This window comes from Papilio polytes, unplaced genomic scaffold, assembly GCF_000836215.1.
Source record: "Papilio polytes unplaced genomic scaffold, Ppol_1.0 DF822845.1, whole genome shotgun sequence".
Lineage (NCBI taxonomy): Eukaryota > Metazoa > Arthropoda > Insecta > Lepidoptera > Papilionidae > Papilio > Papilio polytes.
In genome coordinates this window covers 1,081,422-1,107,531 of record NW_013526359.1, presented here as the reverse complement: position 1 = coordinate 1,107,531, position 26,110 = coordinate 1,081,422, and the positions used below count along the sequence as shown (strand labels likewise).

Here is a 26,110-nt window from a genome sequence, read left to right as displayed (position 1 = left end):
AGCAACAGAGGCTATGCCGCCGACCAATGTTATCAATATATTTATTTTGTATCCTTTCCTATACTGTGCGCATTTTTTGCCGAGTTATGACAATTAGTGGACAATAATACTACTCTACTTCTAAGCGAATGAATATGGATTAGTGCCACATTTGAACGAATGATCTGTAAGTTTATTATGTGGTCGAAAATTCGTTAACATCTAATTTTAATGTCAAATTATTTTTTAATTAAAAATAATATACAAATAACATATTTAGTGTCAATTGAATTAAAATTACTGCTTTCTACCGTGCCCGTGAGTGCTGACTTAATAGTTATGAAGGATAACCCTAAAACGGCTTCTAACAATATCGGAAATTTTCCAACGAGAAGGCCATTATATGAGCTCACTTGAAAAGCTGATCTCATGAGTTATGTAGTCGAAACTCTCAGATTGATAAACAAAGCCAATTTATTCTTTATACTCATATTGTGGTACAGATAGCATGTCATTTAACTTGTAGTTTACTTGGAACTTTATAAAATTAGAGAAATATCTGATAAGGAATAGGGAAGGTATATTCAAACACAGTATAATATTAATGCATATATTTTCTTTATTAACATTGAAAAATAAAACGTTTAAGTGAAAATTTGCACAGTTGAATAGAGTCAGTAGGCAATGAGGCTCTACCCCGCGAGTGTCCACCGAACACAACAAACACGCTCTTGAGAGCACAACAAAACATACGAAAAAAAAATATATCATACACCGACACTAACAAGTAGCAGTTTACACGCCCAGTATCCAATACAATCTTTTACCTACAACCCTTATTCACAAGTGAATTTTATACACAGCCAAAACCCACTGCCATTTTATCAAAGCCAAAATGGTTACCATCGTATCTAAGCTATATATCGTACTCAATCACATCAGGTGTAAGACAAATAACCTAATGTTTATGTAACACATAGAAAATATCCATCTTATATAAATAAATGCGTTACGATAACGAATTAAAACATAACGCATTACCAGTAAATATTAATTTACTGGCAACATAAATAACAGTAATATGCTGCATTCAACTCGGTTGCAGTGCGATTAAATGTCAAATGGACTTGCGAACTCCCCACAAGCGTATTTATCAAAATTAGCAGAATTGCAAGCCTTTGCGTTGCTCAAAAGGGAGTCAGCAGTCGCTAGGGCAGTGAGCGTATATCCAGGACGTATATTTCATAATCCAACGATTTCGCAGTTATATTACAAATCACTATATACTATACTAGAAAATCTTTAGCTGTTCACAGCGAGGACAATAATAATGTATAACCATAATTATTATTAATCACCTTAATTTACTTTCGATTTATTTTTGAGCTCGTCTATATGATACTCAAATCTTTTTTTTATCTCTAAATCGGTAAATAGGATTATTATGCCGATGTTAAATGTCTTGTCCGAAAACGAATCAAAAAAGTTAAGAACAATTGTTCAACAATTTCATTTAACTTTTAAAAGACATGGTATACACATGTCATTATTATTTTCAATACAATTATTAACATGCATAACCTAACCAACAATATAAAAACCTTAGCCTGTAGCGATTCAGTTGGTTTCTTTATTACATCACTTTCTAATGTACATACAGATATTCCATACTTTTATGCAATAAGAAGAAGATTTAATATTTCTGGTTATGCTGACAAGATTTTTTATTCTTGTAAATTGTTTTTCAACAGATGGAAAATTCTCAAGTCAAATTTTCCCCCAATGTGGTACAAAATTAACATCAGATGTTTGTTCATATCAATTGTACAGTCAGCTACATAAATCTGTACACATTTACAAAACATTGAACAGACCTTTGGTTTAAATATTACTTATCCATATTTTGTCAATATCATTTATTCGTGGTTGAAAGAAAACGGATACGTGCACGAATATTTTTGAAACATAAGGCATATACAAGTTTTTGTACCTTCGTAAATGTTTACACCTTTGTGTAGCTGACTTTACACGCGTAGTATTAGTGACGTACATTTTTCGTCGGTTTTCATTTTTATCAAAAAAAATCTTTCTTTACAGAGAAACAATTTCCACGTGAACGTAATTATTAACCTTCATAACCAAAAAATACTAACTCGTAGTACAAATATAAGTTATTTTCCAGTTTTATTAAAAAAAAAGTCATTTAAAAACATTTCTGTTAAAATTATAATAATGTTTTTCATAATTTTTTAGTTAAATCGAGAAATAATTAAAAGCGTTTGATTACAAGATTCTATTTAAAAGTCAGGTATTGTAAAGTTTTGGCATAAGAACTCGATTGACAATCTAGCAATTTATTAATATCGTTAATAAGTCTAAGAATAAAAATTAAAATCAGTTGCAAAGTCTATGTTAGATGGCTCATTAATGTTGATAGCTTTAAAGCCTCTTACGTAACGCTGGTAAGCAGTTAAAACAAACTTCTGTATTCAGTACATTTACATTTGTAACTCAAATTATACATTTTAATGGTATTTTTACTAAATAAATAACAATAGAAAATAATGCGAGAAATGTTTTTTTAGCATAGATCAAAAATTGGAAAGGTTAATAAGTTAATAAATTGCAAATTTAAAGCAATAAATGCTATTGCACAAAAAAATCGCGAAGCCTATCGCATATCTTAAATCAATTTAGGCTCAAAGCATTGTTCGGGTCACAGCAATCACATCTGGAATCGATGACCTAACTATAACAAAAATCGTAATTTCAGCAGATATTGTCGATTTGTCGATTACCTTTTTACAACTGGCTGCAATAGGTGTTTTTTTTAATCGTAATTTCAGCAGATATTATCGATTACCTATTTGCAACTGGCAGCAAATGGCGATTTTTTTTTTAAATAACAAATGAATTCAGCATAAATAGTAAAGAATGTCATCGCGTGGTTAGTCCTTGGAGGAGGTGTCCATGGGGCTGGCGGGCTGCTCGAGGGGCGAGTGGGGGGTGGAGGCGCGGGGGGTGTGCGGTGGGAGCGCGGGGGGCGCGGCGGGCAATGGGGGCGCGGGGGGCTGCTCCAGACCGGCGCGGCACAGCAGCGACGCGCCCGGCACTGCCGGCTTCACGAACCGCTCGCTGGTACCGCGGCGCGCCTGCACACATAAATTACATAGTGTTAATAATCCGTACCATGCTGGAATCGAACAACACTAGATAATTGGAAGACACGTCCCGTCCCTATGTCTGTCAATGTTATTCAGACATATTAGAAAAGCAATCCATTCTGTCTGGAGTAATGAAGACAATTACGCTGTTACAATTATATTAATGGCTACAAGTACAAGTCTTTAAAGTTGAAGTACAAAGAAACAAGTTTACATTAGCTGTTTCCGTGCGGCTTCATTCGCATGAAATTATAGCAACATTACCTTTTTATTTATATTTGTAAAACTAATGCAAATATCAAAATTCTAATACACAAATGACAACGAAAGCCTTTGACATTACAATTACTGTTACTGCGGCGATCTGGCTTTTTTCAACTTTTTATCCCCAAATATAATAGCGTGGTACTGTGTAGCGTAAAGCGTGTCGTAAGTGCAAAGTTTTTTTTTATTAAAAAAAGGAACAAAAATATACTATCATTGCTAACATCCTTCAAAAGTAAGAAGTGTGTGTTTACGCTTCATTATTTTAGTAAAGATGTATAGATTAAGATCGCGCACACCTTTGACTAAATTATCGCACAACCGTTTAGTATCGCTTTCATTTCTACGAGCTTATATGAAGGTGTGCACACTACTTTTATTTATGCCTTAAAAAGTTGAAAATGCTGCGAAACAATCATGCGTTAGTTTAGCAAAGGTGTGAGCGCTGTAAGTATGTTCATATGAGTGACCTGTGAGTTGAAGTGTATATTGTGCCTGGCGATGGGCAGGCCGGCGCTGGGCAGCAGCGGCGAGTACGGCGACAGCGGCCGCGACCCGCCCGGCGACGACACGCTGCGCGACCGCGCCTTGCGACAACACTCACATACAAACATCTTCCCCTCTTCATCCCTACTCCCGGCCACCTCGCTTTTGTATTCCACGTTTATATTCAGTCATCTCAATCACTTCCTTCTTGATCATATCATACAATCTCTCTCTTTCTATGTCTACCTCTACCGGTGAACTTACTCATAACTGAAGTTGTTCTTGTTACATGTGATTCTTACCTCCGTTTAACAAACCTATACCATGATAACCTATTTACCCCTTAACTCCGCTACTGCTGGGGCTACAATTAACACATTTTCATACAAAACGGCCAAATACTGAAACAAACCTTGAACACTTCGATTTATAAGTGCTGCTCACAATCTGTCCTACTTTAAAATTTTAATGACCATTTAATTTAAGGATAGTCTTATCATTTAAGATTCCACGTATTGAAATGTTTTTCAGTATTTAGCCGTTAAAGATATAGAACTATGTCTGATGACTGACGGGATTCAGTCATACAGTAGTTTAAGCTATAAACTCTAAACATCCATGCACTCATCCATCCAAACTTTCACATTAGTAGTATTAGTAAAAGTATATTGTTTGTAGCATCCATGAATGAATGTGTATGTAAATTTTATATGACAATAAAATACTTACGCCCATGGCTTCATTAAATTGTCTCTCCTCTTCCATTTCCAATGAAGATTCACTCTCAGAGAGATGTCGGCACAAAGCCTCACGTCGCTCCACCTGTAATAGATTTATATAAATTAATATGTTCCACAGATTTTATATTATTTTCTTAAATACAAAACAAAATGAGATAATCATTGCAACCACTTATTCTTCTATTTCTTAACATATTCTCACCTCCTGTTGAAGTTTTCGCTGCAAACGAACATTCTCGTCTCGTATATATTTCTCTTCAAGTGCAAAACGATGCATTTTTTCCTTGTTTTCATTCTGCGATACTGCTAATTGGTTTCTGTGCAAAAAATGAACATTAGTATTTTAAACTGGTTTAATTTATCTGTATACATACCGGGTAAGACCACACCTGAGATCATAGAACACAAAACCTTACTAAATAATATTTATGAAAATCATAAAAATGAATCCCTATGTTTTTAAAATAATAATCATTTGAATTAAAAAACAAACATTTTAAGTACATATTATGTATATAAAATATACAGTCTCTGCTCGCGACATTGCCCGCAAGGTAACCAAAAAAAATTCTAGTAGTAAATGCCTATGTTACTCTTTGATAACGTAACTTTCTAATTATGAACGAATTTTTGAATTCCGCTAAGCAGTTTTAGAGTTCATTCTTTAAAAACATAAAAACACAAATTATCCCTCTTTATAATAGTAACATAAATTATCTTACCTTAATTTGACAACTTCGGAGCGCAGTGTTTGAATGTGGTTACTTAGATTAGAAGCTGTGTCGCCATTACTAATGTCCCTGGCAGAAAGAACCATTCATTGTTTTATTCCAAATTTCATACAACATTAAAATGCATACAAAAGCATGGAAATTTTAAATAAATAATTACTACACTAGTATTCAAGGCATCCAATTTTTTAAAGAGAAAAATCATTCAAATAGACATAATTGGACCAAAGACAAAGACATGTTATTTAATAAAACTATGACTGTGTTATTATAAGCAATAAATAAATTCTGACAACAAATTCACCTAGGGCTGGCGGGATCGGAAACAGGCTGGTCCAGTCTTATTTGCAATGAACGCTTCTCGGCCTCCAGTTTATCCATCCGCTTCCAAAGCCTGTTAACTAAAGCCTCCTGCTCTTGTTCCAATGTGTTTTCAAGCTCTACCTAAAAAAATATATATTACGATTGATACTACACATATACAAGAACATGTATTCATGTTATGACGAGGGATGAATCGCTTGTAACAAGGAGAATGTTAGTTATGAGTGTGGACGGGTACATTGGTAGAGGTAGACATAGAAAGAGATGGATGTATTGTGTGAAAGGAGTGATGACTGAGACAATGTATGGTAGTTATGTGGAGGACAAAATCCCGTTCCACTGACTATGACTAAAGGAAAATGATGATGATACAAGAACATTTATATTAGAATTTGGATTTTGTCAAATTCAATACAAAAAATTGAGTTTTTTTTTAAATAGGTATGAAAGCTTAACCTGAAATATCTATGAATAAAATTAAAGATTTTTACCTTTTCCCTACGAAGTCTCTCTAAATTAGTTTGCTTAGCTAAAGTTTCAGCTTCCAATTTCTCGATTTTACGCATCAATTTATTGACCAGACATTCCTGTTCTTGTTCCAATGTAAGTTCTAAGCGACATTTCTCTTGATGCAACTAAAAAAAGTTGAGAATTAAAAATGAAACTTTATATGATTATTTTTATTTTAAGTTACAAATGGTTAAAACTTTAACACGTTATTATATTGAATTTAACTTTAATTGGTTGTAGAAGAAAATGTTATATGGTGATATCATTTGAAAAAATTGAGCATTTTAGAGTCAATAAATTAGATATAATTCATACTTGATTCAGTTTCCTGGACAAATCATTAGTAAGACACTCTTCTTCCCTTTCATAATGATGAGCCAATGTCTCTTTTTCTTTTTTCAAAGCTTGAATTTTCTTCAAAAGTGTATTAGAAATATATTCCTTTTCCTGTTCTGCCTTTGCTTGCTGTAAAAAGCAAATCATTTAAAAAAAAACATTTAGCACACACATTGACTAAAGCATCTTGGAATGTTTAGAGCACAGAATCACTGCTATATTAGATAGTATAAATAAAGTAAAAATTAAATGTTCAGGCAATTAGAATAAAGTTTTTACTATTAATGATTTTAAAGGAATATCAGATGACTTACAATAGATACTGAAGCCTGTCTTAAAGCCCGATTTTCTTCCTGCAAGGCCTTCACATGCAGTTTATATGTATCAAGTTCCACTTTTAATACTCTGAAAATAAAATAAACATAGAAAACTAAAGTTTAAACCAGAATTACTTAACATTAACATAAATTCTTTATGAATGCAAACATGTAACAAATCTAATTTTTACTAAACCTAATTTTAATCTTAAATAAATAATATAATAAAAATAAATAGCTTGAAAACCTGAATTTATCACATGAATTTAAATACCACCATTTTATATTTTATAAACCCATTATGTAAATATCATTTCTTTTTGTCTTGTTGGATTATTGCATTTTTTATATATTCTTTATGAACTAGATTTTCAATTTTGGTGAATAATGGTCAGTTTGCTTACGAAAATAAAAAGCAAAAATTTTATATAAGCTATAATAATCACCTATTTTGCTGTTGCAAGGACTCAATTCTCTTCTGCAGCTGATCGCGAGACACATTACTGGGAGGGAGCATTGCTACGCCATCGAGGGAACTGGAATCGCTTTCTGATGCTGAATCGCCCATTTTGTTACCTTAAAATCATGTATAGTATATGTCAAAAATATTCCACTATTTATTTTAAAATTAAATAGTTTAAGATGATTCTAAATACCTGGAGAAACTACTGTATCATCCATTTGCACTGCACGAAAGAATGACTTCGGCAACAAAATGTCATCAAGTAAATAAAAAATCTGAAATCAATTCCACAAAACCCTTTTAACTTAATACCGTAAGTGTTATTATACGTAATTATCAGATCCGCACGCCGCAATAACGTGATTTTAATAATATAACAAGCACTATCGTTAATATAAGAAAATAAATTTCGTTCGAAATTGAATAAACATGGGTACGGTTTTTCTTTGCAGTATAGTTTTTTATCTATGGTTGCAGTATAAAACCGGCACAGATTAATAAAAAGCACTATTTTATATTCGACATTAAAAAAATGTCATTTAATATTTTGGCATAAATTGGTGATTTCGTATCAATTCACATACTGTGCCGACCCTCCGTAAGGAATAAGGGCGAGTTGATAATGGATTCTTCCTCAATGTAAAATAAAGTATTTAACAATGTTTCGAAGCTTCTTGAATACAGCTTCTCATGGAAACAAATTATGACCATGCAATAGCTTTTATTGAAAAAAAATAGTATTTTGTTTCTTATGTATTTTGGGGATTACGGAAACTAGTCACAAACTAAAAAATGCAAATGAATAATGTTTATACCTTGGTTTAATCATTTAAATGCATGTTAGAACAAATATCCTAATTTCTCTATTTCGACAACAAAAACATAGGTAACAGATTACAAAATAATTATCAGTTTCGTATGATTTCGTACCAGTTCAAGTAGCAACACAGATAAAAAAACGTACAATTAAAAAAAAGTGACACACACGCCATAATGTAAATTGCTTCTAGATTTGGCGTTTGAGTTAAAATTTTAGCATTTTGATGCTAAAAGTTATATTTTACTGTATATATATGGCATTTAAAATGTCCCTAGTTAATATTGGTAAGAAGCTGATAGATAAAGTTTCTCTACCCCTTGTTAAAATATCACCTTGAATAGGATTTAGGTTGGATCAAAAGAATCGAAGCCATTTCATTCTGTCTCTTTAAACGGTTCGAGAGGCGATTTTTGTGCTATCTATTGTATTTAGTTAGTTAGTGGTGCAATTTAGTAAATGTTAAAAAATTGTGATAGTGGATGGATTTTTGTATCGTCGCCATAGTTGGGATGTCCGCGCGATCCACGAAGTCATTGCTGCTGTTCTTGTATGTACAGTTCAGGGTGTATGAAATATCTGTCAATGAAATGGTTAATCGTCAAAATGTATAAACCCAATTGTGTTTAGGTTTAGGTGTTCCAAAATAAATGTAATCAATAACTTGAAGTCATTAAAACACATACTGTTAGTTATGATTTAGGGCTAACATTTTGTAAACAAATGATACCACTCGAGAAATATTGAACTTATATGTCTAGTTATAACTTGTTTTTTTTTTAAACTACATTAACGGGATTTAAACAAATAAACGACAATTATAACACGCGTAAAACATATACTTGCGAAATAAATATGATACATAAAAGTGACAAAACAATTTCAGGCTAAGTATTTGCAATGGCTCAATATTATCAAATAGTTGGGCAAGGACCTTCACTGACACTTGAGGATTTACAAAGATATTGTCCTAATATATGTTTGGATGGAATCATTGTTAACCAAGAAGACCAGCAGTATGGTCAACAGCAAGTAAGTACAAATGCAACTCTAGTAAAAACAAGTCTGAAAAATAAACTTTATTTATAGATATGATTATTGCTTAAATTAATAGGAATTATGTATAAAACAGTGGGTGTGCCTTTTATTACACAGATATGTGTACATCTTATTAAAAGCAGTTGTTACTTAGGATTGAAGTATTAACCAGCGGTCCTTGAACCCTGTACCTATTTTAATATTACTATAATTTAACAAAAAATTATTTGCCTCATAAGGTTGTAGTGCAACAAGCGGACACATCTAGTGATATAATAGTGAGTGAAGGTGTCCAACCTCAACTAGTTGTTGGAGATGGATTGCCTTATCAACAGCAATATATTATACGTCATGAACCCCAACAACCCACCAGGACAGAATTCCAACCCCAACAACAACAACAAAACCAGCAACAACAACAAAATCAGCAACAACAAACTTTGCATAGACATCAGGTAAGTTTAATTATAAGTCATAATAATTATTGTGGATGAATATAATTCAATTTTCATTAGAAACTGTAAAATGATTAAATGCCATTCAATTGTTAAATGGCTACTAAGGATATCCCTTAATGGTTATTTAGTATGAGTTATTCACAGTAAGAACTGCTTAAGCAATGAACTCCGAGTGACAGTTAATTACACATTAAACATCTTTCTACCATACACACAAATAACATTCTTAGAATATTGTAAAACAAATGTAATAGAAAACAAATGATTCCATAGCAATTGTAATGAAACACAAACAAATACACAAGTTTCTTTTTTATTCGTATTTACTTTTTGGTATTTATTAAATTTGTAAGTTCATAAGCATGTCTACAATCATTAAAAATTCAGTTATGAAGATAGAATATACAGATAGGATATACTATTTATTAAGCAACTAAAAAATACCAACACAAGTTATATCTATTTAGATAATTTGTATGGTTAAAGATTATCAACAAAAATGTAAAATTGATAAACATAACATAACTTCCTGTTAAAAGCAAATGTTATTTATTTTAATCATTGTATATATTGTAATTTTGTGGAAAAATAAGGCATTAACATAATGATGAGTTTCCATGTCAAGGAACATGTACAAAAATATAGTTTCCTCACTTTCATTCTCAGAAAATCTTGAGATAACAGTACTTTTTTATATAAGTGTTATGGCAGTACAATTTCATGGTAAAATGGATGTAAATCCTTTGTTTATGAGGTTTAAGTCTTGATTTGAAGAGGTTTTTATTTTATTTTGACCTGCAATTAGTTTTTTTTTACATTTATACAACCTAAGCTAATGATTTTTGATTTATTTATAACATGCTTTTCTAACTGATGACTTTAGTAGACAAAAAGTAAAATAAAAATATACTACATGCATAGTAATTTACAATAAAACTATTGACATCTGTTGGTTGATACATCATTTAACTTTAATTTAATTAAAACTTGTTTTTTTTTAGTAAATAGTGAAGTTGAAAGTAAAATATTTTATTATGATACCAAATATAAAAAACAATATTAAAAACCTTTGATTTTAAATGAGTTTTATGAAATAACTAATATTTAGATATTCATAAATCATTTCTCCAAATTTATTAGTATTTAGACAATTATTTAACATTTTCAATGAGTTATACAAACACTAAAAGGATCACTTTACGAAGTGTTCAGCGCTAAAGAATAATTTATTTATAGGTATACTACACCTCTGATTTGCCTGTGGATGCTCAGGTTGTGTTGCAACAGGCCCAACAGATCATTGATGCATCTCTGATGCAACAGTCATCACCTCAACATCCGCAACATGTATGTCCATTGACTATATGTTTAGTACATAGGTCAAATGTCATGCACTGTATCAATATTTTGCAGCTTCTAATTTATTAATCATTTTTCTTTCATTCTCAATAATTTGCTTAGCATGAATCTTTTACTTTTATGTTAATACTAACTGAGGTTTTGAGGTGAAGTAGTTTTATACAATAAGGTAGTTTGCTTTCAAATATAAATATTTTCTTTGAGAAAAAACAAAATAAAAATGTGTAAATTTAATTGAGGGTAAACTTTTATAAATATTCTGGCTGTTATGTATATCCACAGAACTTTGTGGAATACTACTGAATAGAAATTAGAATTGGGAAAATAAGATTATTATCCAATTAAAATGTCAACATTGTTAATACAAACTAAAGTATTATTTTTTATTTAAATTTTTGTTTAACATTTTCATGCTTGTTCTATGTTCATTATTGCTTTATATAGCTTTTGTGTTAAAAATATAACTAAGAAAAATAATGTATAGTTTAGAAACCTTTAACAACAAGATAGCTCACACCCGTAACCCAGAAGGATAGGCAGAAAACATGGTTTTCCATTTGGTTTAAACTCCAAACCATTAAGTTATGAAATAAGTATTTTATGTAAACCGTTTTATAATAACATTACAGTAGGTATCAGTCTTTATTCATGCCAAAAATACTTCATAAGAGGATAAATTGTAATTAAAAGTTTTAGTTTAATATGTTCTTCACAGTAATGATGATTATGTAATTTATAGTATATTTAATATTATTATAACTCTAAAAATTATAGTGATTTTATGAAAAAGTATTATGTTAATGGAAAAAGCAATTGACAACATATCACTTCTATAACTAACTATAACTATCTATTGTAACCTCAATGTCAAAAGATCAAAAAATATCTTATATATTATTTAAATACTTGTTATGTATTAATTAGGTAGCATGATTATAATCTCTGAAGTAGAAAGTAATGAACATATGTTACATAACTGTACCTTAAACCATATTATTGCTGGGACACCTATACACTTTTTTATATAAGGTTATCATTGAATGGTTTGGATATACTTTTTGTTATTTTAGTTGTTATAATTACAGCAGCTTGTGAGTCCTGGCCATGTATTGTCGCAGCCCACTGTGATACACCCGGCACAGCAGCCGCCGCCCCAGCCCCCACCCCAAACTGCCACCCAACAATTAGGACCACAAAATGTTAGTATCTATAATCTGTTCAAAATTAATATTGTAAATGTGAAAGTTTAGATTTAGTTGTAACCTAAATGGCTAAACGGATCTCGATGAAACTAGGCATAAATGTAGTGGACCGTTTGGAAGAACAAATAGGCTACACACTTTTGTTTTTTCTTAATTCCACGCGGACAAAGTCGCGGGCATAAGCTAGCCTATTCATAATATGTTCTTATGTGTATATTTTTGTAATCAATATTTATAACACTCAACTCTTTGTTTCAGCAACAGCAGGCATCACAGCTAACAAGAGCCTCCCCCCAACTAATCCAACATCTTCAACAGCAACACCAGCAGCAAATCCAATTACAGCTGCAACAACAGCAACAACAACAGTTGCAACATCAACTGCAGCAGCAACAACAGCAACAGCAGCAGCAACAACAACAGCAACAACAGCAACAACACCTCCAGCCCCAACAAATACCACATCAACAAGTTGTTATGCATGCAGCATATATCAATCAACAGGTATACCATATTGACAAGTCAAACAGGTTTTGTGTTTATACATTACTAGCTTTCGCCCTCGACTCCGTCTGCGTGGAATTAAAAAAAAAACAAAGGCCAGTAGTCTATGTGTTCTTCCAGACTATTCTCTACATCTATGCCAAAAATCATTGAGATCTTTTCACTCGTCTAGGCTACAAACTCTAACAAAAATCCATCCATCTAACAATCGCATTTATAATTTTGGTATGATGATAATGCATAGATTAATATGTTTTTATAACCCTAGGGTACCCCAACACGGCAGCCGGGACCTCGGCTTCTGAATCAAGCACTTAGTAATACTCCCGGCTTGACTCTCGTCCGCACTCCGAGAACAGTGAGGCCGCGACGAGCCCCAGCGCGCCCCGCGCTGCCCGGACCACAGGTCGCGAGGCAACTCACCCCGCAGCTTCAGCAGGTAAACATTGACAATGAGAATCGTCTATGGCCAGGTTCTATACACTAGTGTCAAAAATCATTCAATTTAGAATCTTATACAATATCACAGAAGACAAAAGTATTAGTATTTTATGCTTTTACTGTGCCATATGTTATCTAAAAGATTTTATCATTGATTAAAGACAAACACTGGCGAAATCTCATAAAATCATGACATCTTATTCATCTTCCCATAATTTTTTTTCATTTGATTACGTTTTTATTTTATTTTATGTTTTTGTTTAATACTTTCTATTTGTGTTGTAGTGTTGTAAGAGATTATATATTCTTTTTATTTTCAATTGTTAACTTTTTTCATTGTTTCTTAGTTAAAAACCATACTTTATTTTTTTTTTATAACATAAGGTGGCAAACGAGCAAGCGGCCCCCTGAAATCGCCAAAATGGCGAAGCGACCGCTGCCCATAGACATCCGCAATTGCAGATGCGTTGCCTACCCTTATACTTTATTTTTTGTATTATCCATTTTAAAATAAGTTAGACGCGAAATAACTTTCATACAGACGTGGTATTTATTGGGTATATTTGTAGGCACAAAACAGTCCGGGGGGCGTGGTGCGCGGGGCGTCCCCGGCGGGCGCGGGTGCGGGTGGGGCGGCGGCGTTGCGCGGTGGACGTGCGGCGCGCCCCGCCTCGCCGCGCGTCATGCCGCCGCTCGCGCAGCACCGCCCTCCGCGCCCGCCAAGACCTCGCACGCCACTCGCACAGGTACACACATATACTGCACAATTTTATTTGATTACTATTATTCTTAATGAGGTGTCGCCCGAAAACTTCGTTAGCGTGGATTATAAAAAAAAATCATCTATCACATTCCCACGTGCATCTACCTTCTACCAGCTATCTTTCAGTCAAAGTCCCGTCTAAATCGGTCCACCCCTTCCAGAGACAGCAGTCCGGTCGCCATTTTTACAGCGCGGAATTAAAAAAAAATAGCCTATAATATGCCCGCCAATGTTAGCTACCCTTCAGTGAAAGTCCGGTCGAAATCGGTCTAGCCGCTTCGGAGATAACCCGGAACAAACGCGGCTTGCGGACAGACAGACAAAAATTGTTTTAAATGCGATTTTCGTTATCAGCAACGCAAATACATCTTCCCGAAATGTGGAATTTTTCCTTTGATATTACAAACAGACACTCCAATTTTATTATATGTCTAGATTACATCTTACTAATATTATAAATGCGAAAATTGAAGTTGAAAGATAGATGGATGTTTGATAGAGTTTACCTTCTAAAGCCTGAACGGATACGCAGCTAAAAACTACATAGACATAGACTTCATTTTTTTTATTCTGCGTGGACAGCGCCTCGGGCAAAAGCTCGTTATAAATTAAAGTTTTGCATTAAATGTTGTCACGCAATAAACCTAACAGGCTTTATCACTTAAATATCGCAAGGTATAAACTAAACTGAAGTTTATAATTTCTTTTTACAGACTCATCAGTTAGCACAACATATCATTGGCCAACAAGTTCATCAGCAACAAATACAGCAACAGATAAATCAGCTGAAACTGACGCCGCAGCAAGTATGGTTTCTTTAATTTAACATAACATTATGAAAATTAAAAACATCTGGAAAATACTAAAATATTGCATAGTTGTTGATTGAATATTAATGCCTAATGGTATAAAACATTAAATTATCCCATATTTTGAGCATTCAAAAAGAAACATGTTCAAAAATATTCAAATAATCTAAATCATTTTATGGCGACATTATTTAATAAATGTTATTGAATTACAAATATCTTCCTGTTTTTAAATCATAAAAAATTGTTACAGCAACAAATAATCCTCAATCAACAAAACGCCGGCATCTCGCAAGCGACGCGCATCATCACGCCGCAAGGCACCATAGTGACGCAAGGACTGCCCACACAAATGTCACAGCACAATGTCGGACAAAACCAGACAAATGGACCTCTACCTCAACAGACCATGAACGGCCCCGCACAACGTGCTTCACCTCATCCACAAATACAACAGCAAGTCAAAAAAGTCGCAGTACAACCAAATAATGCTAATGAAATGGATGACCTTGAAGAAAGTATTACAGCGGCTATAGTACAGAAACATCCCATCAATGACAACTCCCCACAGCAATTCCACACTCCACCTCAGAACAGACAGAACCACACCAGCACATCCGTCCCCCAACATCAATTAACATTCAGTCCCCAACATTTCCTCAACAATCAACCGCAACAGACATTTGAACAAACACATTTACAACATTCAACTACTCTGAGCCACTTGCTGATGGAAACGGATAATCCGGAAGAGGAGAGACAAGTGCTTACATTTGCTAATGGCCAACGGATAACCCTTGCAGAATACAAGAGACTCCACCAGCCATCACGATCTCAGCAACTTGTTTCTCAACAAGGGTATGTTATTCTTTTCTTAACATAATAAACACATTGCACAAATAACCGTGACTCATTGTCTCATTCCGTTTGGACCAAGCATACAAGCGAGAGTACTGAACAAGCGATACGCATTTCGTTGTAAAATTATTATTTTGTAAACTGACTGTAAAGAAATTATTTTTTTTATAGTTGTAAATGTATCTTGACGATGAAACTATATATTTTACCAAGAAACATACGATTATATCCGATCATATTCCATTTACCATTACTTTTTTGTGTATCGCAAAATTGGAACTATCGCCGCTGTATTTAAATAACAAATGGTTGACGTTGTTGGTGTATGGAACATTGGTTTGTAAGTTGTAATCTTGTGAAATCATTGAATTAATAGATTAAATTTGAAACTTCTTTTGAAACTCAACATTAACGAACTGTCTAAAATTTCTCTATTTCAATAGAATCTGTCTAATTCATATTTGTTATTTGCAGCGAAACCGGCCGGCAGACGTTGGTGCGAAGCAAGGAGCAGCCGCGACCCGTGCAGCGAGTACTGCCCATGCAGAACCAACAGCAGCCAATGCATTCCGGTAATATTAATTACTAACAATATGTATAAATTTATACAGCAAACAAGTATAGTAGTAAGTAAGAAGCTTGGTGTGCTCGGGAGAGCGAAGCAGTATTTCACGCCAGCCCATCGTCTGCAGTTATACAAAGCACAGGTTTGGCCACATATGGAATACTGCTCGCATCTCTGGGCCGGAGCCCCTAAATACCAGCTTCTTCCTTTTGACCGCGTGCAGCGACGTGCCACTCGAATCGTCAACGACCGCTGTCTCACCGATCGGCTCGACTCATTGGCTCTGCGAAGGGACGTTAGTTCCCTTTGCATTTTCTATCGCCTCTACCACGGGGAGTGTTCCGAAGAATTGTTTGGAACCTGCCGCTGAGTTCCGTCATCGCACGAGTCGACAGAGTGCCAAATATCATCGATACCACCTCGATGGTTGGCATTCCACAACGACGAGGTTTTCACGTACATTCTTACCTCGTACAGTCGCGTTGTGGAACACTCTGTCCTCAGCGGTATTTCCAAACAGTTACGACTTAGGGGCCTTCAAGAAAAGAGCTTACTCCTCCCTTAAAGGCCGGCAGCGCATCTGCAGTACCCTTGGCATTGCGGATGTTCATGGGCGTCGGATAACTTAACATCAAGCGACCCGTTGTTCGTTTGCCCGCTTTTCTTATAAAAAAAAAAGTATACCTTTACTGAAAGGACATAAGACTGTAGACCAATTTATTATTCCGAGGGTATACCATGCAGAGCCTGGAACCATCTTTTATTGAACTCGAGGTTGGCCGTAGGGGTTTTAGTGTGTCTAACCCCATATAACAGGGTTATACCTATAACCTTTTAAGTTTTTTCTCTGATGACAAAAAAACCAATTCATTAATAACTAGCTTTCGCCTGCAACTCCGTCCGTGTGGAATAAAAAAAAAGTTAGTAGCCTAGGTGCTTTCCCAGAGTATCCTCTACATCTATGCTAAATTTCATCGAGATACGTTCAGCCATTTAGGCTACAAATCTAACAAATATCTGTTCATCCATCTAAACATTCGCATTTATAATATTAGTAAGGTTAACCATGTTTAAAATATGACAGATACCAGCGAGTCAGTGAGCAGTGGACCGTCAGAACAATCAGTAGAACCGCAATCAGCGAAAATGCTGATTTTCCTTCAAAATGGCGAACAGAGACTGATCACATTCACATTACCCAAAGAGAGCTGTACGTTACAAGAAGTTCTTGAACAGGTTTGTGAATTCTATAATTTAAAACAACCTAAAACATTAAATACGACTTTATGTCCCTTTTATTTACATATATATTTCTTTTGCAGGTCAATGTACCATTTTCAGAAGACACACATATACAATGCATGCAAAATACAAGTAGCGAAATAGACTACTTCGTCTCCGTTGGCGCTACGACTAGAATAGAAGAAATGTTGGAAAACCATCCTGTGAGTGTTTTTTGTACGTTTCCACTGTCGAAAAACATGTACAAAGAGTTTGGAGTATGTCAATATGTTGTGCAAGTGTTTCGATAATAGAAATTTACGGTTAAATGCGTTTTTGTTGGATAAATGTGTGATATTTATTTATATTACAGATGCTTGTTGGCGACATGAGTAGTAGAACTTCCCCTAGCGCATTACCACAAGCACAGAATAGTGCAATGTCAACACCAGAGAAGATCCAATGTCCTGATAATGGTAAGATTACCTATTTAAGGTTATACATATGTTTAGCTGTCGCCCTCGACTCCGTCCGAGCGGAATAAAAAAACATAGTACATCTATGCCAAATTTCAATTAAATATTACAAGCAAGTTAGAAGATACCTTCTAACAAACATCCATCCAACAATCCAAATTTTCGCATTTGTAATGTTAGAAGTAGGGTTTGATGTGGCACTAATATAACATTAGTTTTGAAAAGAATGAAAATTGTCTACTGATCTCCAGTTATTTGATTATAGGATAATAAACTGAAAATAAATTGCTTTGTTTGTTTACTCCTCTAGCCTAAACTAAATGCTTTGACAGATTTTTTGCTATTTCTCTCGGATATACATTCTAACACATTAAATGTATTCTGTGTGTGTAGTGAGCAGTAACAGTCCGTCGTCCCCGGAGCGCCGCTCGCCGCCGCCGCCGCCGCCGCGCTACGTGGACGGTATGCTGGCGGTCTGCAAGTCTTGTGGATATACCGGCTTTGACTTCAGTCGATGTCAACGGTAAACACACACACTACTTACACATATGTACTTTTTACATAGTACTGGTACATATCTATATCTTGTTAGGAAGAAAATCGGCGCAACCCTATATCATCGACAAAAACGTCCCATCCCTATGACATCTGTAAATATTTATACTTCTATACTAATATAATAAAGCCTAACTTCTTTGTTATGTAAGATGCCAGCAAACAGCATGTTTTTGAAAAATCAATAAAAAGCTCTACACTTGTAATACGCTATAAGCTACATATTTTTATGCTATATAATTTAGGAGGTGAATAAATTGGACAAAATCCTCATGCGGCAAAGGACAAAAACTACAAGCTAATAGCAGCAAAGGAGCAGGATTGCCATGTATTGGTTGAGTTAGTTAGTTATTGGCAAAGGTCTTCGTTGTTCTTTAAGCATTTAAATATTGACAATTTATAAGTGAAAAATATAAATGTTTTTAAATTGGTATTTTTGTTTGTTAACATTTTGATTCTCTTAGATTAACTTTGTATATTTATTGCAGGTGTAAAAGAGTTTTCACAGAGGAGCCTAAGAGTGTGCCAACTAAGAAATTAGAACAAAAGAAAAAGGAACCAGAAAAGACCAGTCTTTTAGACAAACAAAAGTAAGTAACAAACATGATATTATTTAAATAAATTCTTTATTAATCATTTAAATAATTTATATAAAAAACATACATTTCACATGAAATTAAATATATTTTTTGTTACAGTACTTGTACTAGTGATGGCATTAAACTAAATTTATTGAAGACTACCGTGAAGACACTTAATAATAAAACAGTAAGTTGCTTTTAGTATTATTTACATTACTTTTTTTACTCATTGAATTGATTCATATAGCAACATGATGAACCACTTTTTTTGATTGGGTTAAGTTAAAACATTCTAATTTTAGTAGAAAACTAAAAATTATTTAATAATTCCCATGTCCATAAATAATTTAAAAAAGCCCTATGTAATATCGCTTTAACCTTGATTACTCAACAAACTAATTAAAACAACCATAACAGCAGGAGAAAAAGCCAACAAGAGTTAGGAAACCAAAAGCGAAACCAGATCCTGAACCAGTTATATTGACGTTAAGCTCTGATGAAGAGGATTCTAATAGCTCGTTACTCAGTGCACAGGTAATATTAAATATTAAAATATTACTTCTTAATGCACATGTTTAGAAAAAACAAAAACAGGTTTCGTAATTTAATAGCGCAAAAGTCTAATGTCCTAAGTAGTTTTGGTGATGTCACCAAACAGTTTTGATTCCTTGTTATAAAGTAGACACATCGAAAATAATGTTTCTAACGGAAGGTATCGAAAATTTGTATACTATTGTTGTAAAAAAAAATTCTATGCTCTTGAGTTATCTTTTGAATTCATGTCATTTATCTGATTAAGATGTTATTTGAAATGAATACTTTTAGCATGAACTGTCCATCAACATGAAAGAACCTACTTTGAGTGAAATTGAAGGAACTTCCGAAAATTCATTCGGCATGGGTCACATGGACGGTAAGTACTTTCCCTTGTACTCTTTATTTATCTTTGTATAAACAAGATTTTTTTTTATTAAAAACAAAAAATAAATTCTGTTATTTTAAGATACCAGAAAGTTATCTTCTCCAGGCATTAATAGATAAAACCATAATTTGGGATAGGAAACAATTCAAACAAATTTTAAATAGACCTACTAAGTACATTTGCACTTGTTACTTTCATATTTTCGTTTTTTCAATGTGGCCAATCTACTGAATGCATTGCATTGTGATCTGAATATTAGACCTCTTAAAATTTTATAACTGCAGTGGATTGTCAACAGTAGAAGTTGAAGATTTTCATGTGGCAATACTGAAAATAGTGAAAGAGCACAATAATTGTATAATGCAGGTGAGATTTGACGTAACGGAGCTAAATTACGTTATAACCCAATGACGATGGTGTATTAGATAGACTATTTGTTTAAAACGGATAATGAATAATATGTTAGAGACTAAATGTTGTCCGCGATTTTTGACCGACTTCCCAAAAGAAGCAGGTACTAAATTCATCTGTGTGTTTTTTTTACTATTTTATTCGTTACAATAATTAGTGAAACATATCCTAAATTCCCAAAATTTATACTAATAAATACATTAACATCGAAACATCTGCAATGCACTTATCTTCGTCATCTATCTCTGCTATATCGTTTTTGCGACGGGTAACCGATTTTATTCAAATCTAATTTTTCGTAGAGTTGCCATTTTATAACCTATTCTAAAATATCGTGGCCGGAATATTACGACGTTACATCGTAACAAACATTCCTGTAATTTTTTACGGGTCCAAGTTTTGTTTGAAAATATAATTTATATGTTTTCGTTATATTTCTATAGATTATGTTATCTGGCGCGTAACCGTTTTTATTAACAGTTGTCAGTTGTCGCTATGACAGTTATTTTTAGGAATCTGTATTCTGCGACACAATTCGGTTGCTTTAGCTGTCAAAATTGCAACACGTTCATGAAGATTTTGTTACCAAAATGTTTAAAGAAAAAAGTTATTTAGGTATTAAAACAGGTATTTGTGATTCTAAATATGTGGTAATTGTAATTCAGCACTTATTACATACTGAATGCCGCATGGTTAGCAAGTACGGTTGTAATTGTACAAAACTGTCATAAACTATAATCAATAACATCGAGAATATTTATCATGTTTCCTATATTCTCTTTTATTCTAATCCATACAAGTAAAATAATAGTGAATAGCAATAACTATTACCATAATTTGCCTCACAGTACACAATGTCGGCTCATGTACATGTCTATCTACTTTGATTAGTAAATGCTTTTCTAAGTTGAAGATAAGTAAAACCTTAATAATTTCTTGATATTTTCTGATCCTTGGTGAAACATGAAACATGGTGAATTAAAAAAAAACATATGTTGAATGCATATCTTCATGCAACAATGAGAACACTTATGCTATATGACATTGTATATGGGAATTGATGTTTAACATAAACACAATGTCCCGCTGATTAAAATTTTGTCAAATTGTAACCTAAAATTATTAGTTAAAATATAATGACATTAAAAAATTAATTCTGATTCATTGTATAATATTTTTTTCAATGGTTGTTCTTGAATTTTATGAAAATGTGTAATGTATTTCTTCAAACTTATATCTAAATAGGCTTTTTTTTTTAGATGGAAGCAGAGAAGAGATTAATCCAAGTTCTTCTCAAGGAATCGCTACAACCCTTAACTGTCGAACTATTAGAATTGGTTCTTATAGATATACACCAAAGGAGAAGGTTTTTATATTTTTGTCATTATTAATAAAAATACAGTTACTATAAAAAAAAAATTTCACTAGTAAATGAAATTCATAATGTTTTTTATTTCAGGTATACATATCATCCAAAGGTATTAAAATTATTGCACCTACCCTTAAAGATGAATCAAAAGATGTGGCATTACAAATACAGTTAAAGGAACTTGTTAGGATATTAGTCCATTTTGGAAAAGGACTGCCGGTTATATTTGTGTATACTATGAGCAGATGCGGAGCTTATATAAGAAAAACTTTGGATATGATAGATGATACCGGTGAGTACATTTATTGTTAAGAACATTAAGTTTTTAGGATTAGAAAAATATATTTATACTCTTTATACGTATTTTCAAAATTACCAATAGTTCAGATATGATGTAATTTGATAGGTACAAAATTATTTCCTTGAACACATAGTAACACTGGAAATATTTCCTTTTCATGGTTTTTTATGGTACAGTTTGAATTAAATATGTACATTAAACAATCCTAGAGATGTACATTATTAGCTCATATATGTCCACACCAAAAATCTGCTCTAGTTAGGGGTGATTGGGCCTTAACCACATTACCCCAGTGCCTGTTTGTTGACCTCCCACATATCTTTGAGTTTATTTACCAATATTTGCAACTTGTTGTTATGTAACAAATCTAAGATAAGTTTTTATCAATATTTATCTGGTATTATATTGTTTATATTTGCTTATAAGAAGGAATTTTATAGTTATACTAGCTGTTTCCATGCTGCTCCAACTGCATGGAATTATAAAAACTTTGTTATTTTTTACACTTGTGAATTTTACAATTGCAAATGTCAAAATGACTGTTACCATAAGAACCTTGCTTCCTTGAAGTTGCCAGCTTGTAGCTTATGGTCATGAAGGTTTTTTTCAATTTATTTACCCGCTAAGTTTAATAGTATGAAAATGTATAGCCCAAAGTGTCTCATAAGTGTAGTGTAGTGTAGGGCTTTGTATTAAAGAAAGAAATATTAAAAAATATGCTGTGATTGCTGATATCCTACACCATGAGGTAGTGTCTGTTTATGATTTATTATATTAGTATAAATGGTAGCTAAGTCTTCAATGGTTTTATTTTCAGGACCATACTACAATCCTATGTCTGTAATAGATCCTTATAAAAGAATAACTTTGTTACCTGAATGTATATCAGAGGATTCAAAGCTCGCCTTAAAAGCTTTATTTGGTAAATTAATGGACGAATTAAGTGCCCGTGAAGCTAATGATATTTTAGTAAGGACATGTCCTAGAGATAGTAATAATGTTGCAAAAATTATAACTAGGTCTTTGAGTACCTCAAACTCTGGAGCTAAAAGGTAAGGCTTGTTTTTTCTGTTAATTAGTAACATTGCACTTTGACTAGTCACAATATTTTAACATTTACAATATTCAATTAGAAAAACATTCAAACAAAGAATGGCTATACTGACTAAACTTGATACCGAAAGCTTCAAGCAGTGTTAGGTTTTGCTGCATTTAATGGTATCCGAACTGCAGTACAGTTTTAGTATCCATTTTGTATGAAAACATATCAACCAATTGATCACTTGAAACAAACAAAACCAACTTTATTACAAGTCATGAATATAATTTTTTTTTTAATAGTTTCCATGTATTGACAAGTTTGATTTGTTTACAGTGCAAACCCCACAGAAATAAGACAAATCTTAATTTATCCACCCGGTAAGGGCGGTATACCTATAAATACAGAAGACTACATGTGCCTGGCGCAAGATCAATTTTTAAACGATGTTATCATAGATTTTTATTTAAAACATTTAGTACACGATATTTTAACACATGTACAGAGAGAAAAGACTCATATTTTTAGCACATTCTTTTATAAAAGGCTAACAACCAAACCTAGTAAAGTAAACAAAATATCAAATCCACATGAATGGGACAACAGTCTGTCTCCGGCACAAAAGAGACATGCCAGAGTTAAAACATGGACTAAAAATGTGAATATATTTGAAAAAGACTTTATTGTAGTTCCTATAAATGAAAACTGCCATTGGTTTGTGGCTATTATTTGTTTTCCCAGCTTAGAAGGCTGTAGAAGTATGATTGACAATAGAACTCTTAATCCTCAGCAAATTAAAAAACGAGGTAAGCATACTTTCATTGGATTTAATGGGATTTAATGGAAACTATCTACTTTTTATAAACATTATACAAATTTACATTTAATTTCCATTCATATTGTATTGTCACTATAAAAATTACATAACATAGATAAGACATGTAATATTCACGATTATGAAGGTTTGTTATATAAAATTGTTTTTATTCCAGAACGACGGTCTTCCATACAGATTGGTAATACAACAATCACACCGTTAACGAAACAAGAACAGCAGCAGTTCACTTTGAATTGTGACTCTGATAATCTGAGTGAACGAGATGAAGCAGAGGCTGATGTAAGTATTTATAGTTATTTAATGCCCATTTTTCATCATTCCAGTCCAGAGTAATCAATGCTGTGTTACAACTGGAAAATAGAATCATAGGAATGCATCGAGGGGGTGTGAATAATAAAATTTTTAAAGTATTATCAATTATTCAAAGATAAGAAGATGTAATGTAATTAAAACTGGCAATAACCTGTAATTGTAGACCTTTGGTCAATATTCTATTAAAAAAAATATTAATCGTTAAGTAGTTAATAAATAAAGAACTCAAAGGACAATTGCACTAATTATGTGACTCATGTTTTCAGGAAAGTGATTTAGATATGCAATGTGATTCAGAGGATGATGAAGCAGAGAAAGCGGAAAAAAGAGTAGAACAAACACCAATTGGTAGAAATGAACCTATAAAACAGTAAGTTATATAAATCATAAGAAAGAAATCTGTTATGTATTTCCTTTGATGTAGATAATAAGTTAATGATTTTTTTGCAGACCCTGTATATTAATATTTGATTCATTAGCCGGTGCCTCCAGGTCAAGAGTTGTGGCGACGTTACGAGACTACCTCACTTGTGAATATCAAGCAAAAGTATGTTATTATTAGTTTGATAAATAGAAAAAAATGTTAACTTCTTTAACACAATTAAAATTTTCAGATATGTAAAAATAAAGTTTTCAACAAAGACAATATTAAGGGAAGCTGTCCGAAAATACCTCAACAAAATAATTTTACAGACTGTGGCCTGTATTTATTACAATATGTAGAACATTTTTTTAAGGTAAGTTTTAAGGTTTATATTAAAATCTTTTATTTGTTCTATATATAGAAAGTAATAGTTCACTGATACAAATTTCGTTTAAGTTATAATTTATTATTTTTACAAAACATTGAATTTTGTTTTCAGGAACCTATTTTGGATTACAGTTTACCTATAAAACAGCTGGCTAACTGGTTCGATGAAATTGTAGTAACGCGGAAGCGAGAAGAAATCTCCATTTTATTAAAAGCATTAATGCACAGATACAATCCAGACTCACATTTAACTTTACCAGACATCACATTCCCCACATTGAATGGTAATGTTTTCACTCATATATACAAGAATATTGCTCTATTCTATAATTATTTATTTGTTGCCCAATAAAGAAGTAATAGAGATTTTCTAATAGGCTTAAAAAAATGAGTGTTGTTTTTTAATTTCCTTATAACAACTATTTAATTAACAAATTTTATTAAAGGTAAATTAATTGAAAATGAAGAACAGCAAGATGAAGCATCAGATGGTGATAAAGGAAATTCAAGTAAAATCACAAAACCTGACAAAGACAGTGAACCACCGACACTAACGCTTGTGAAGCAACCTACTGGTGACATAGTTGTTAAACGTAGTTTCACAGACGCCTCGGATACAATACATTTAAGAAAAACTATTAGATTATCCAGTGACACTGAAAACAAAGCAATCTTTCCCATCAAGAATGATAATGAAAACAAAATTTATATACCTCTTAAATTACAAACGAGTGATGTTAAAGACTTTCAAAATAAGTTATTGGTTACTAAAAATAAAACAATCGGTGATAAAAAATATGGTGTACATAATCAGAATGTGTCAAGTTTGAACTGTGTACGACAGAACAGTAGTGACAATGATGGCAACATGTTGCTGAAGACAAGACGGATAAACAAACTTGAAGATATCAATGAATCTAGCAAAAAGTTCAAAAGAAATGAGTGTTGAGAATATGGCCTGTCCATTTAACTCTTATTTTAAATTATTTAATGTATAGATGTTTGAGGGAATTGTAAATATTAGTTATTTTACGACATGTATTTAATACTGTACTCTATCTGTTTTATAATGATAATGTATAGGTTAAAGTTTAAATTGTGTATTATATTAGCTTCCATTAAAAGAACGATAGTAAGTTAAATTAGCTATGTGATTTTTCTTTTGTTTGTCTTTTTTATCTTATAAGCTCTTAGACAAGAAAATAA

At 32.9% G+C, this 26,110-nt stretch overlaps 3 protein-coding genes across 5 annotated transcripts; 2 read left to right on the top strand and 1 right to left on the bottom strand.

The window, feature by feature from the left end:
- Nucleotides 1-575: 575 nt before the first annotated feature.
- On the bottom strand, nt 576-7,782 carry LOC106105537 (coiled-coil domain-containing protein 6-like). Of its 3 annotated transcripts, none has more exons than XM_013285907.1 (11): nt 7,508-7,782; nt 7,298-7,427; nt 6,849-6,939; nt 6,514-6,663; nt 6,180-6,323; nt 5,669-5,808; nt 5,356-5,433; nt 4,836-4,950; nt 4,623-4,715; nt 3,878-3,994; nt 576-3,131 (listed from the first exon to the last, which is right to left on the bottom strand). In XM_013285907.1, exons 1-11 carry the CDS (start codon nt 7,530-7,532, stop codon nt 2,928-2,930), a joined length of 1,287 nt encoding a protein of 428 aa, XP_013141361.1. In that variant the 5' UTR covers nt 7,533-7,782; the 3' UTR covers nt 576-2,927. The 3 variants fall into 3 exon arrangements, with proteins under 3 accessions (XP_013141361.1, XP_013141362.1, XP_013141363.1); XM_013285908.1 differs by having other exon boundaries at nt 5,356-5,424; XM_013285909.1 differs by lacking the exon at nt 3,878-3,994 and having other exon boundaries at nt 7,508-7,781.
- Nucleotides 7,783-9,031: 1,249 nt separating this feature from the next.
- Nucleotides 9,032-13,179, top strand: LOC106105317 (transcription factor SPT20 homolog). Its single transcript, XM_013285608.1, has 6 exons — nt 9,032-9,163; nt 9,409-9,624; nt 10,864-10,974; nt 12,072-12,185; nt 12,447-12,692; nt 12,961-13,179. The coding sequence occupies exons 1-6, from the start codon at nt 9,032-9,034 to the stop codon at nt 13,177-13,179; spliced, it is 1,038 nt and encodes a 345-aa protein (XP_013141062.1).
- A 636-nt stretch (nt 13,180-13,815) lies between these two features.
- On the top strand, nt 13,816-26,046 carry LOC106105498. Its single transcript, XM_013285847.1, has 22 exons — nt 13,816-13,879; nt 14,610-14,702; nt 14,959-15,563; nt 16,038-16,135; nt 17,213-17,364; nt 17,451-17,573; nt 17,723-17,825; nt 18,219-18,348; nt 18,869-18,970; nt 19,079-19,148; nt 19,379-19,495; nt 19,787-19,874; nt 21,554-21,660; nt 21,754-21,955; nt 22,782-23,016; nt 23,340-23,809; nt 23,996-24,120; nt 24,420-24,523; nt 24,604-24,700; nt 24,768-24,890; nt 25,017-25,188; nt 25,351-26,046. The coding sequence occupies exons 1-22, from the start codon at nt 13,817-13,819 to the stop codon at nt 25,851-25,853; spliced, it is 3,882 nt and encodes a 1,293-aa protein (XP_013141301.1). The 5' UTR covers nt 13,816; the 3' UTR covers nt 25,854-26,046.
- The last annotated feature ends 64 nt before the right edge of the window (nt 26,047-26,110 follow it).